The sequence below is a fragment of the Crotalus tigris genome, unplaced genomic scaffold (assembly GCF_016545835.1).
Source record: "Crotalus tigris isolate CLP2741 ecotype Arizona unplaced genomic scaffold, ASM1654583v1 scf7180000019642.961951, whole genome shotgun sequence".
Taxonomy (NCBI): Eukaryota; Metazoa; Chordata; class Lepidosauria; order Squamata; family Viperidae; genus Crotalus; species Crotalus tigris.
Window position 1 is genome coordinate 226496 of NW_024097636.1, and position 12489 is coordinate 238984.

A 12489-nucleotide genomic window follows, 5' to 3' on the forward strand; every position below is an offset into this window, starting at 1 on the left:
TTTATTGAACAAAATCTTTGTATTTTTCCTCAGTGTAACACATATAACATTTATAGCATGTTTTGTAATATTTTATTCCTTGTTTAATTAATTTAATTTAACCTGATAAAATTATATATAAGTATATTTAAACTAAGGAAATATTAAAGCTAGCTTTTACTTGTTTTAGCAAAATACACAACTGCCTAATAATGGAATAGTAATAAAAATAAGGAAAATAAAGTTTTTAAAAGTTTTGTTGGAAATAATAAAGTCCACATTTTACATATTGCTATAATAAGGATTAACATTCAGCAAACTCATTTTGCTCATAAAACAGGCAGATTCTTTTGATGCACTGCAACCTTTTTTATTTGTGTATGAATGTATTTAAGCATCTCTTTCATGCCATATGTTTGATGAAAAAAAATATGGTTAACCTCTGTACTACAGTTTTTTTCTATCCTTCCAAAGACATTCTGTGGAATGCTCTGTTCATTGTGAACACTTTCCCATTCTAAAGCTACTAAAAATATAAGGTCATAATACATGGAAATAATCTTTTTCCCCTTCATCAGTAAGATGACCAGTTCTATCACAGCATTGGAGGCAAGATAAGAAATTAAACACCTCATTAAATTACTGTACTTTTAGCTCTATATTTAATATAGGGAATTTTCTAAACACTCTTACCATTCAAGATCCTACAATGCATCCATTTTGTATCACTGCTCATTATTCCTACCTAATACTAGATAAAAATCATTTTTAAGCTCAAGACTTTTAAATATTATTTGAATATTAATCATCACAACAAATCTGAGCAATTACATACCATATTAAATAGTCCCAGTTGTTTATGGGCATGGAATTTGATGCAATTAAACGGAATGTTTGGGGAAAGCATTTCTATTATTAGAGATGAAAATAATTAATAGAAGCATGGTAACAGTCACATAAATCAATAACTTATCATTCTAACAACCTGAAAAAGTTTTCAATCAATTATGACTATTATCTCTGTCACCCTCATTTTGACATAATAAACAGATGCAAGATAGCTATATAAATTGATTAAATAAAATAAATAGAACAGATGTTACACTTTAATCACTTTGTATATCTTTACAATACAGCATTGTTAATACCAATACACATAGTTAAGAATTTAATAAGAATAATAGATTGTATGTATATGTTACCATATTCACAGCAACTCTGGAGTTTATTTTGGATATATAAAGCAGGTTTTAAATTTCTGGTTGCATTATATGATGTTATGTATGCCTTCATAAGTAAATTCTTCTTTTTAATGGGACTTACATTCAATGAAATGTGCATAAAATTGCAGCCCTAAAGAGCTTTCTGATGCATAAATGTATTTCGTTATTATGGAGAGGAGACCAGTCAAAGGGATATTTGATGCAAGAATAAACTGCTTCATTGAAACAAGACAGAAAAAATCTTGCCATATACATGCATCTGTATCTACATACTGCTTATGGCACATATCATTGAAAAAGGTTACCTTTGCCTCATTAAATCCACAAAGCTTGTCTACACTGCAGAAAGAGGAAAAAATGCACATTTTTGAAAAAATGATGAGGACATCTGATAAGAATGATCAAATTTTTATATAGGAAATCCTAAGTTAATACCTAGGGCTCTCACAATCCCATAACTTCTTTTTTCAATTTCTTATAAATCTGTTTAAAGAACTCAAAAAAGAGGCAAGAGAAAACCAAGCTACTAAATAGAAACATAAAAAAGAAAAGGAATTAAAGATGTTTCTAGAAAAGTAAATATTTTTTCAACAAATTAGAATATATAGTAACAATTAGCTATATTAAAGGATCCTAAGAGAAATGAAAGATGAATTATGCAAAAATAAAAAATATGAGTTTGCAAAAAAACAAGTAAATGGTTGGCATGCAAATTACAAAAAAAAGTAAATACTGAAATTACAAGGAGATACTGTAACAACAGATAGTGTGGATATGCAAAATGTATTTCATCAACATTATGCAAAATGGATAAAGCACAAGAAATTTTCCTGGAGAAAAGAAATAATATTTAAAGGAACAATATTTACTAAAAATTATAGAGAAATAGAAAGAGGTTATGAATGGACCCATAACAATAAGGAAAGTTTGTGAAACTATAAAAGAAGACTAAAGCAAGAAAGGTGCTTACTAGCTTACCATAAATGCTTTGAAGATGAACTTTATTGCAATCTTTACAAAATACTATGAATTCTGTTTTACATACCAAACAGCTGCAAAGAGACTAATATAGTATTAATATCTAAGGAAGAAGAAGATTTGAGTTTTTTCTGTAAAAAGAAACTGTCAGCTGACATCATATTCTGGCTGACAGACGGAAAATAGTCCCACTGATTTTCTTAGATGCAGGGAAAGCTGTTGATAATAGGTTTGGAAGATATGAATTTTGAAGAAAATATTATAAAATATGTAAAATTGGTTTATACTTCACAAAAAGCACAAATAATTGTCAATGGAGATAACCTTGTAAGATAGATAGATAGAAAAAGAACCTTATAGGTTAAGGGCATTTGCTGATGACTTGATTTAGTGATCTGGAGGATCCATTAAAGGGAAGACAGACATTAATAGGAAAATTAAAAGAATTTGGTACACTAGCAGGTTTTTAAATGATATTAACCAAAAATAGCAAAAAGAAAATCAAACAGAATTGATGAAGACAACAGGTTTTATGATTGAGAAAAAAGTAAAATATCTGGGTATCACCATGATATATGTGAATTATATGTTATTTTAAAATAATGATGTTAAGATATGGAATGAAGCTTAAAATGATATGTTAAGATTGAAGAAATCGGTGAGGACAATTTCTGTGATAAAACTATTTTTAAATATTTTAGTAAAAATATTTTATTTTTATTAGACTTAACTTTCATTGTATATTGATTTATTTTAATACGTATTACTTTCTGCCTGTTGTTTGTTTTAATTTTATTTTTTGTATTTTTATTAATTTTGTATGTTTTTCTTTTCATAAAATATAAAAGAGAAAAAAAATCTCTTCTTACCTCCATATGTATTAGCTACTTCTGAAGTAATGCTGTTTTCCCATACCATGTCTTTATCCACTAAAGAGAGTCTAAAAAATATAGAACACATCTTAGTTTTAGTTTGTCTCACATATATAAGGACTGAGGTTGGCAATGCAGAAACCAGAGATTCCCAAGACAGAGAGAACTATTATGTAAATATATCTCAGCTATATCTCAAACTACATGAGACTGACCAAGTATCTATTAAGTAAAAAATGCAGAAGATTCTGACTTCCTTTCCTTGTACAAGGAAAGCAATTGTTATATTTAAGATATCATTATGTACAGTAAATATTCTAATATAGCAGAATATCTGAGAAACTTATGCCAAGTTAAGCCAAATGATGAATTAAAGGCAGCATCTGGACAGCTGTGATTTAGTACTGAACTCTGTTATAAATCTTGACAGCAAAAGCTATTACTAACTACAACTTATCTCTGGTAACTCCAGTTTTTCCTAGTTTTCAAGGGCTATAGTCCTTATTTGGGCATTCAAAAATTCTTTGTAGAAAGTGTATCTTTCAAAATATATACCACAGAGCCTTCTACTATATATCATAGAGGCAACTATTAACTACAATATTTCATAAGGCTATTACTAATTACAGCTGTCTCTGTTAGCTCCAGTTTTTACCAATTCTCATTGAGAAGAAACAATTAAAAAGATCTATAGATGACATTCCCTTACAGGACAGATGTTTAATCATGTTCATATGAGGCTTCACTATTCTGAAGTCAGAGTGGCCCCATTTCTAATTAGTTAACCTTGATTACAAATATAGGTTTTGTGCTAAACAGAAATAGTAATTGCCTCTGATAAATGTAGAGCCATAATAAAAGAACACATAGGATAGAAGGTAATATAGTAGACTATGCACTCTCATTAACTAAGCTAAGCATGTTGTGAATAAATGAGCTGGTTGAAAAACAGATAGCTCAGGACATAAGTTTTAGAAAATATCAGATATACAATTGCTGGAAAACTAATACTGTTGCATAGAGGTGTTTTGAATTTGCAATTTAAGGGCATTGGAGAACTGCCTATACTGAAAAATGTAATGAAAGATACAATACTATTCAACTGCCAATTTGTGAATTATACTGAACTTGCTTGCTTAGTTTCAAAACACAGGATGGAAGGTAGAGAGATTTTTTCTTATCTGTCTCAGGAAGTAAATGTCTTGGCTCAGACAAAATACAACTGATAAATACTTTTAATTAATGAACTCATACATGAACGTTTCCTCTATAATTTTTAAATATTCAAAAGAATGTTTGCAAACTATACTTTAAAAAAGATCCATGGATACAGTAAGAGTACCAGAGCAGTCAATAAGGACGCCTTGATATCCTATTGCACAAACATACATCAATTAAATTGTTTATACTTTTCAGTTAGCAGATTTTTTCATCTATTTATATCTTAACCAAAACAATCTTGTGCTTTCTGTAAAAAAGACTGAAGAAATTAATAGAACATTTACTCATTAATTACCTGATACTACTGTTAATTATACTTATCAGGATAATAACAAATTAGGGATATTTAGAGGGGATCAATAATATTAAAATGGCAGACGAACTAGATGATAACCCCATACATTTTTGTTTTGTCTGATGTATATAATGCGTTTTAAAAAGGAGGACTTTAGCCATCAAGTTACACCTGTTATTTTTACATGTTGACTTCCCCATGGTTTCCCCTATGCAAATGATATTTATATGTTTCCATTAGATTAGTTAATACATAATTCTTATACTTAGCACAACACATTATTTTTTACTACCAAATTCCTGTTTAGAGATTTAAACATACAGTGGAGAGGAAATAAAAATGAATGTTCTAGAGTCTAGACTACTCATTCCACTGCCATAATCTCTTGTAGAAAATAGTGAATATTGTCAATGATGTTGTATTTATATTCACTTAAGCACCTGAACTTAGTCACTTGGTCTTTGTTCCTGTAAACTAAGAAATAGGAAGGTTTACATTAGCTATGCCTATGAAAACCTTGAACATGGAAAAGAAGCTTGATAGAGGTATTTGATACTGTATATTTTGTCTATTTTGTTATTTCCATTATTTTATTTGTATTTTCTGCTTTTATATTGTCAGCTATCCAGTGTTGGAGTCCAGCAGCATCAAAACTGAAATGAATAAATAGGACCTATAGTATGCACAATGCTTCAAAAAGGCTCTTATTACACGTTGATATAAAACACTTCAGAACCCTCAATTCTCCTGAGACTAAGTACTGTGCATAATCTTGTTTAGGGCTGCAAATATTAAGAATATTTGGCAGCTCGCCTCAAAGAGTAATGCAGCCGTTCCACCATTTGATGTACAACGTCCATCGACTAAAGCCAAAATCTCCCTCACTTTCCCGGGAATGATGGAGGCCAGCGTAAAAGAGGCACCAAGTTGAGGAACGTTAATGTAAAGAATGAAGTCCGGGCAAAGTGCTTTTGCAGACACCTTTCACACCTACACCCCCACGTGAGCCACTGTCACCTTTCCGCACGAAACTCTTTTTCTTCCAGGTCGCTCTCAACCACGGACCCCTCAACTATCGTCTCATCGCTATCTGTATCGAACACTTCGCTCCCTTCCATCATACCGTTCCCCACACTCCTGTCAGTTCAAGGTTTTCTCTTCGCTCTTATGAAACCTTTACCCCGAACCCCAGATCTCAGTCCCTGAGACGACTCTTCGCTTTCCCCCTCAAAAAAAATAGCGGCAGAAGCCCGGTGCATTGTGGGAGTTCGCCCGCCCCCCCCCCGTGCGAATTGGGGCAAAACATGGGAACCTGGAGGACTTGGCAGGCCACCAGAAAAGCGGTTACGATTGCCAATTGGTTGGGCAGAAGAGAAAGAAGAAACTCGGTCCAAAATCTCGAAGTTAGAACCACCTGCTCCAGGTGCTGCCACTAGACTAGGCCTACCTCGAAAGCGATTGGGATCGACAGGGATTGAGTCCTTTTTTTCCACGGAAATATGCTCCTTTTAAGTTTATGTTGACGCAGTTAAATACCCGGCAAATGCACACAAGCTGTAAGGCACTGTCCTTTTTTTAATTGGAAGTATAGTTAATATTTCTTTAGTTTGGTTATCGTTTCTCTTTCTGTGGCAGAGGTATTTATTATTCCTATATCAGGTATGGTGTCGCTGTTTTTTCTGGAAAGAAATTTATAGCTACAAGCAAGGAAAGATAATGTTCCTCTTTCTCCCCTATCCTCTTCCCCCAGTTTTTATGTCTTGCAATATTGCACTGGTTATGCCTCTATAGATGCCAGCAGTTTTTAAAACAAGAGCTCCAATAAAAGGGGGAGAGGACAACAGTACTATCAGTCCTATGCATAACTTTAAAAATTGTTCAGTTTTTATTGTTCAGTTCTTTATTGTTTAATTGTTCAAGCACAATTCAATTTGTAGAGGGTCAAAGACATCATTTTATACTTACGATATACAAGTCCTGTACAGGTAATCCTCGACTTAACAGCAATTTGTTTAGTGATGATTCAACATTACAATGGCACTGAAAAAGACTTACGACCGTTTTTCACACTTATGACCATTGCAGCATCCCCACGGTCACATGATCAAAATTTGGATGCTTGGCAAATGGTTCATATTTATGACAGTTGCAGTGTCCCAGGGTCATGTGATCAACTTTTATGACCTGACAAGCAAAGTTAATGGGAAGACTGTCACTTAACAATTGTGTTACTAACTTAATAACTTCAGTGATTGAATTAACAAATGTGGCAAGAAAGATTGTAAAATGGGACAAAACTCACTTAACAAATGTCTTAACAATATAAATTTTGGGCTTAATACATTGAGGACTACCTGTACTTATGATCTATACAGATATCTAAAAAGATAATAAATTGTTGGTTTAAGATATTTCTATCCCAACATAGCTTCCACTTCCCAGCCTATAGTCATCTATCTGCTACCAATCAAACAGCATGAACCAAATGTTCATAGGAAATAAAAGAATAGCATATAGTCCTGTTTCTTCCATATTTTTAATTAAAATGATTGGTGATTTCTTACCATCCAGCAAAATGAATAATTTTCATGAGGGAATGTTGCAAAGCGGCCAATGCATTATTTCTCAGTTGCATTTAAGACTAGTGAAATTATAGTATTAATAACACAAGACTAAAATAGAAATAATATCTGCTGTTTTATATTATTCCCGCTAATTACCTGGCGTGAAACAATGTTGAGATACTAACAACAAAGTCCAGAAGATAAACAACAAAGTCCAGAAGATAAACCAATTTGTGGTCCCCAAAGAGTAATACAGTCCTCAATCTAATTCCCTATAAGCCTCAGACTAAAATTGAAAGCCTTAACCAAATTTTTAGTTAAGCTTTTGTAACAAATATTATCTGTTCCTTTCACTTTTTCAAGAGAGAAAAGAAGGCAAACTGTCCCTGTTTGTCTTGTCCTTCCTTGATTGTGATACCACTTACTACCTGCTTGTGTCTTTAGTAATTATTCACAAAGAATATTGGATCTTTACAAATAGGAGTCAGAAAAGTCTGATGACTTTGAAGCAAGTCTGTGCGACAGAAACAGATCTATTTGAAATTAGTACTGTAAAAGAAAACCAGCAAAAGTAGTTTCCAAAAAGAAGCAGAAAGCAAAATTATAACAACAATAAAGGGGGGAAGTATAGATTTGCAACTATTATTTGTCATATAAAATCAAAATCTCATGTTTCTAAGTGACTACTAATTGACACAGATGACTCCTGCCACATGGATGAGTCAGTTCTCACAAGTTTTTATAGATCAGGTAGAGGATGGTAAGAGACACAAATAAATGTATGACGTACTAAGACTGTTAGAACTTGCTTCTTTATATTTTTTTCTTTGACTTTTATCGTTTTTCACTTTTTTTGTCTTTTCATATCTTTTTCTCTTTTTTAATTTTCTCTTTATTATGTTCCTGTAGTTTTAAATTCTGTAGAACATTCTGAATATTTATACATGCACAAATATACATACATAAAAATAAAGGCTTCATCTCATAGTCTGTGACCCACATGAGGCCCTGAGTTATTTTCTGTTATCTGTAATATTTATGAAAGAACATACCTAGAAGTTACATGTCTCAGCTGATTAAAAGAGAACATTGCTCCCTGGTTTTTTGAAAGGATATAATTTTATTTATTTATTTATTATTACATTTATATGCCACTCATCTTGTTATCCAAAGTGATATTAAAGCATTTATATAGACACCCATCTTCTAGCTAATTGTGGGTGGCTCCCACAATTAAGTTAAAACAATATATAAAATCATACTAAAGCTATAAAACTAAACAGATTAAAACATTTTTTAAAAAGATCTGGCACCATGTTAGCCTAATGTGCAACAATTTAATCTTATCCCAGACCGGAGAGTGTGCTGCCTGCATCCCACGAATGGGGCTTTGCTTGTTTGTGCAGACCGATTGCTGGCATGCCATGACCTGGTACCGGTTCACGGACTGCGGATTGGGGACCCCTGCATTAGTAGAATCATTCTGATCTGATTGAAATAGCTGATTTTGCTTAAATGGATGCTTCGTATCTCGTAGCATGGAATTTTCCCACATTGCTTTTATTTATTTTTATGATTTCCAAAGCTTCCAAAGCTAAGCCAAACATGTTTTAATTAGGCTTGTCCTGATCCTTATATTTTTCAAATTTTTTTGTCATGTTTTTTAAATTGCCTGAATCTGATCTTAATTTCTTTGTCTTGGCCTACAGTCATATTTTCACTTTGGGACTGAATATGATTTGCATTTAACTTTCTAATTTTGATACTTGTTCTTGTGTAACCACCATTTGCTGTACTGTAGGTAAGGTGATTAGTCTGTTCAATAGGTGTTATTTTAATCTTTCAAAGCACCTTGTTCACATTATTATAGGTGACAGTCTTTTGGGGCACTACTTTCTATGCTGGCAGTCTTTATATTTCTACTGGAAATTTTGCATATACTCTGTGTTTAATTCTTCTTGTTGGAGGATTAATTCATAGGTTTTTTTCAGTGCTATCTTGTACTGGTTCTGTTATTACTTCTTTTAAGTTATCATTTGTGTAATTTGTATCAGTTGTCTTCTTTATATTTCCAATTGGGATATACAAGAAATAAGAACTTAGAACTAAGGAGAAATTTCCCAACAGTTAGAACAATTAATCAGTAGAATGACTTGCCTCCAGAAGTTGTAGGTCAGTGGTGGCGAACCTATGGCACGTGTGCCAGAGGTGGCATTCAGAGCCCTCTCTGTGGGCACCCGCGCCAGGCCCTGGAGATGGCAACTGTCCTCTTCAACCAGCCACCCACTAACTTGCCGAGGTCCTATGTGGCTGGATGCATCCCAGCACCCATGCGCTTGCTGACCTCTGTGTGCTGATGGTGCCAGGCCCCTGCCTCGCCGTGTGACAATGGCACCCCCGCCCTGCCTCGCCTTGCCTCGCCTACCCCGCAGGACCAGCCTCCTGCCCACCGCCTCACCCTCCAGAGACCCCCTGGATCTACCCCAACCCTGCCCGGCCCCCACAGGTGTCCCTCCCCAGGAGCAACATCAAGTTGGCCACGCCTGCCCATCTGCCATGACCACTGTAGCCACGCCCACCCAGCAGGCCACACCCACCTGACAACCACGCCCACCCAGCACCCAGCGATACATAAGTGGGTTTTGGGTTGAAGTTTGGGCACTTGGTCTCTAAAAGGTTCACCATCACTGTTGTAGGTGGTCTAACTGGAAGTTTTTAAGAAGAGATTAGACAACCATTTGTCTGAAATGATATAGGATTTCCTGTCGGAACGGGGTTGGACTAGAAGACCTCCAAGGTCTCTTCCAATTCTGTTATTCTATTGTTATCTGAATTTCTTCTACTATTGTTTTGGGTCTTTCAGCTTCACAGTTTTTCTGAATCTCTTTCAGTTCGTCTTCTCTGAATAGTTCATTTCTGGCAATGAGTGTCCCTTGAACTGTTAGTTGTTTTTCAGTCATATTTGAGTCTGGACAAATTCTTTTCCAATTTTCAAACATTCACTTTAAGTAGCTGCACTTTGTCATTCTAATTTATAATATCAGGCCATAATGGTGCAATTTTCGAAGAGACTTTTTTGTCTTGCTTGTGGTTGTCCTTCCAGAAGTCCCACAGGGCTAAGTCTTGATTGCCCAGCCATAGCTCCTGAGTCCTGTTGCCTACTTGTCAACAGATGCCCAGGAACTCTAACATCTGACATGGTACTCCATGTCCCAAGAGATGACAGTATGGGACTCTTTTTCTGTTTTCTCATCATATTCAATGAATTGGTATTCTGGCTCTTCCTGTCTAAAACCTAAAACCTGTCTGGTGGGGTGACCCTTCTGGTAGAATACACTACTGGCAGAATACATTACCACCACCATAGCTTTCAATCTCAGCAGAACATTGCAGGCCTCTTCTCCATGACAAGGAAGTAGCTATGAAGAGGTATTATTATTGTTATGATAATTATCTATTAAATTTATTTGATAGATTTTTTTAAAGAGAACTTCTAAGATCATTTTTGCTTCCCAACAGAACTGGAAATAGTTCTCGTACATAACTAACTCTTCTATATGGAGGAATCCTCCAAGTTTCAAATTATTAGCTACTAGACAATATCTTGTTATCAGTGAGTAATAGAAATACAGTCAGATAAAAATAGGGGAGAGGGAGTGAGCGAAATTGTGAAAAAAAATAGTTTTGCTTTACAGCATTTTTTTAAACATTGCAAAAATAATATTAATTGCATTAATTCTCCTGTGGCCATCATATTGACATGATTTTGAGTCCTTTGGTCTCCTACTCGTACTTCAATTATTGTACACCAAGTCCATGGCCCAAGAAATCTCCACTCTATCATTTAACCCACAGAAACAACAAAGAAAAATTAGAAAATGGGATTGGGGGATACTGAGGGAAAAATATAAGATTCTGTTGATTGCACATTTTATCTGTAGCTGTACAACATGCCTACCTATGATTATTTTTTAAAAAATTAGTTAATCCAATTTCCTTTATTCACATAGGACATTAATCTGAGGCTATTTTATGGTCCAAAGCTTTATGCTAATACAGTGGCAAAGGCTTAATAACAATAAGAAACTTGGGGGTTGCTATTCAGATTCTCAGAAAGATCTGTTTTAGGCCAGTTAAGTCACGCAAGTATTTTGAGAAGTAGTTCCTTGCGAACTCTCAAGCTTCCTCCTTCCGTTATATATTCAAGCTGGACAATATTTAATATTTATTTGCTACGTATATATAGGGATGTGGATCTATATATATGTTGTTCATAGTATATTTAGGTGTATGTCATGTGTTTCACTTTTGAAAGCGGGCAACTAAATTTCATTTTTGATGTGTGCCATTGTGCCCACAGTATAAAAATGGCAATAAAGGTTATCTTATCTTATCTCATACGACATAAGGACCAAGGGGCCTTGAGGGATCAAGAAATCTTTGATAAAGAAGCGGGATAGACTGATGTGTAGTGTTGAAAGAAAAGTCTTCATCCTGGTTCATCCAAGCCGGAGATAAATAAACAACATGGCGACTGCTTTAGAAAGAAGGTTGCAGTTTATTGAAGAGCCAGACAGAAAGATGGCTCTGGCAGCAGAGAGGAGACCAAAAAAAAAAAAAAAAAAAAGGGACTGAGCACATGTGGAGTAGGTTTTTATACCTTCTGAAAGCCTTTTGTTTGGAATAGTTTCCTGTTCCTGTGGCATGAGCTTTGAGGCTATTTCGTGTGTCACATATTCTGACCTGAGTTTAGATGTGCCTCTCTGGTATTCTTGATGGTGATGGGTTAGTCCTATTATCATATCCTGCTTCCCTGGTAATGGAGCTAATGAATCCTAGAGTTTGGGTGGGGTGTGCAGATTTTAGATATCTTTGTCTTCTTGATCTCCTAGCTGGGGCCTTTCTGATGGTTTACATCTGCAATTGTACAGGGCTGGCTTCTGCTTGGGACAGAGAGACTTGGGAACCCGGTTGGTTTCTGCTTTTAAAATCCTTTTGAGAAAATATATTTTTCTGTCCTTTTAATATTTCCTTCTCTGGGGGTGCGGCTGATTTTCCTCAGTAGGAAAAGAGAAGGATCAAAGCGCAAGGACATTGAGAATTTTGAAAATAAGCCTCAAGGACTTTGTCCCATCTGCATATGGACAGAGTCACTTTGGGGGTAATATGTAATTATTTTGCAGCATATATTTGGTCAGACATATGGAGACATAAAACCAGAGAGAAGAATATAGTAAGCCACAGAACAGAGTTGTTCCTGAGTGACAGGAAAGATTCCAGTGTTGCAGTGTGGTAAAACGCCATAAAGAACAGGAGAAAAAGCAGGGCCAAATAGACAGAGGATCTTGGCAATAATA

The 12489-nt window shown here is 34.8% G+C and overlaps 1 protein-coding gene across 1 annotated transcript in view; it reads right to left on the reverse strand.

Moving 5' to 3' along the window:
- LOC120317410 (ankyrin repeat domain-containing protein 31-like) overlaps positions 1 to 5787 on the reverse strand; it is a 30178-nt gene extending 24391 nt beyond the window's left edge. Inside the window, exons 1-3 of the mRNA XM_039364029.1 lie at positions 5586 to 5787; positions 3050 to 3120; positions 815 to 888 (exon numbers count right to left, since the gene is read on the reverse strand). Coding sequence (XP_039219963.1) covers positions 815 to 888; positions 3050 to 3120; positions 5586 to 5689 — 249 coding nt within the window. The 5' untranslated portion in view covers positions 5690 to 5787. The remainder of the gene's footprint in view (positions 1 to 814; positions 889 to 3049; positions 3121 to 5585) is intronic.
- Positions 5788 to 12489: the final 6702 nt, after the last annotated feature.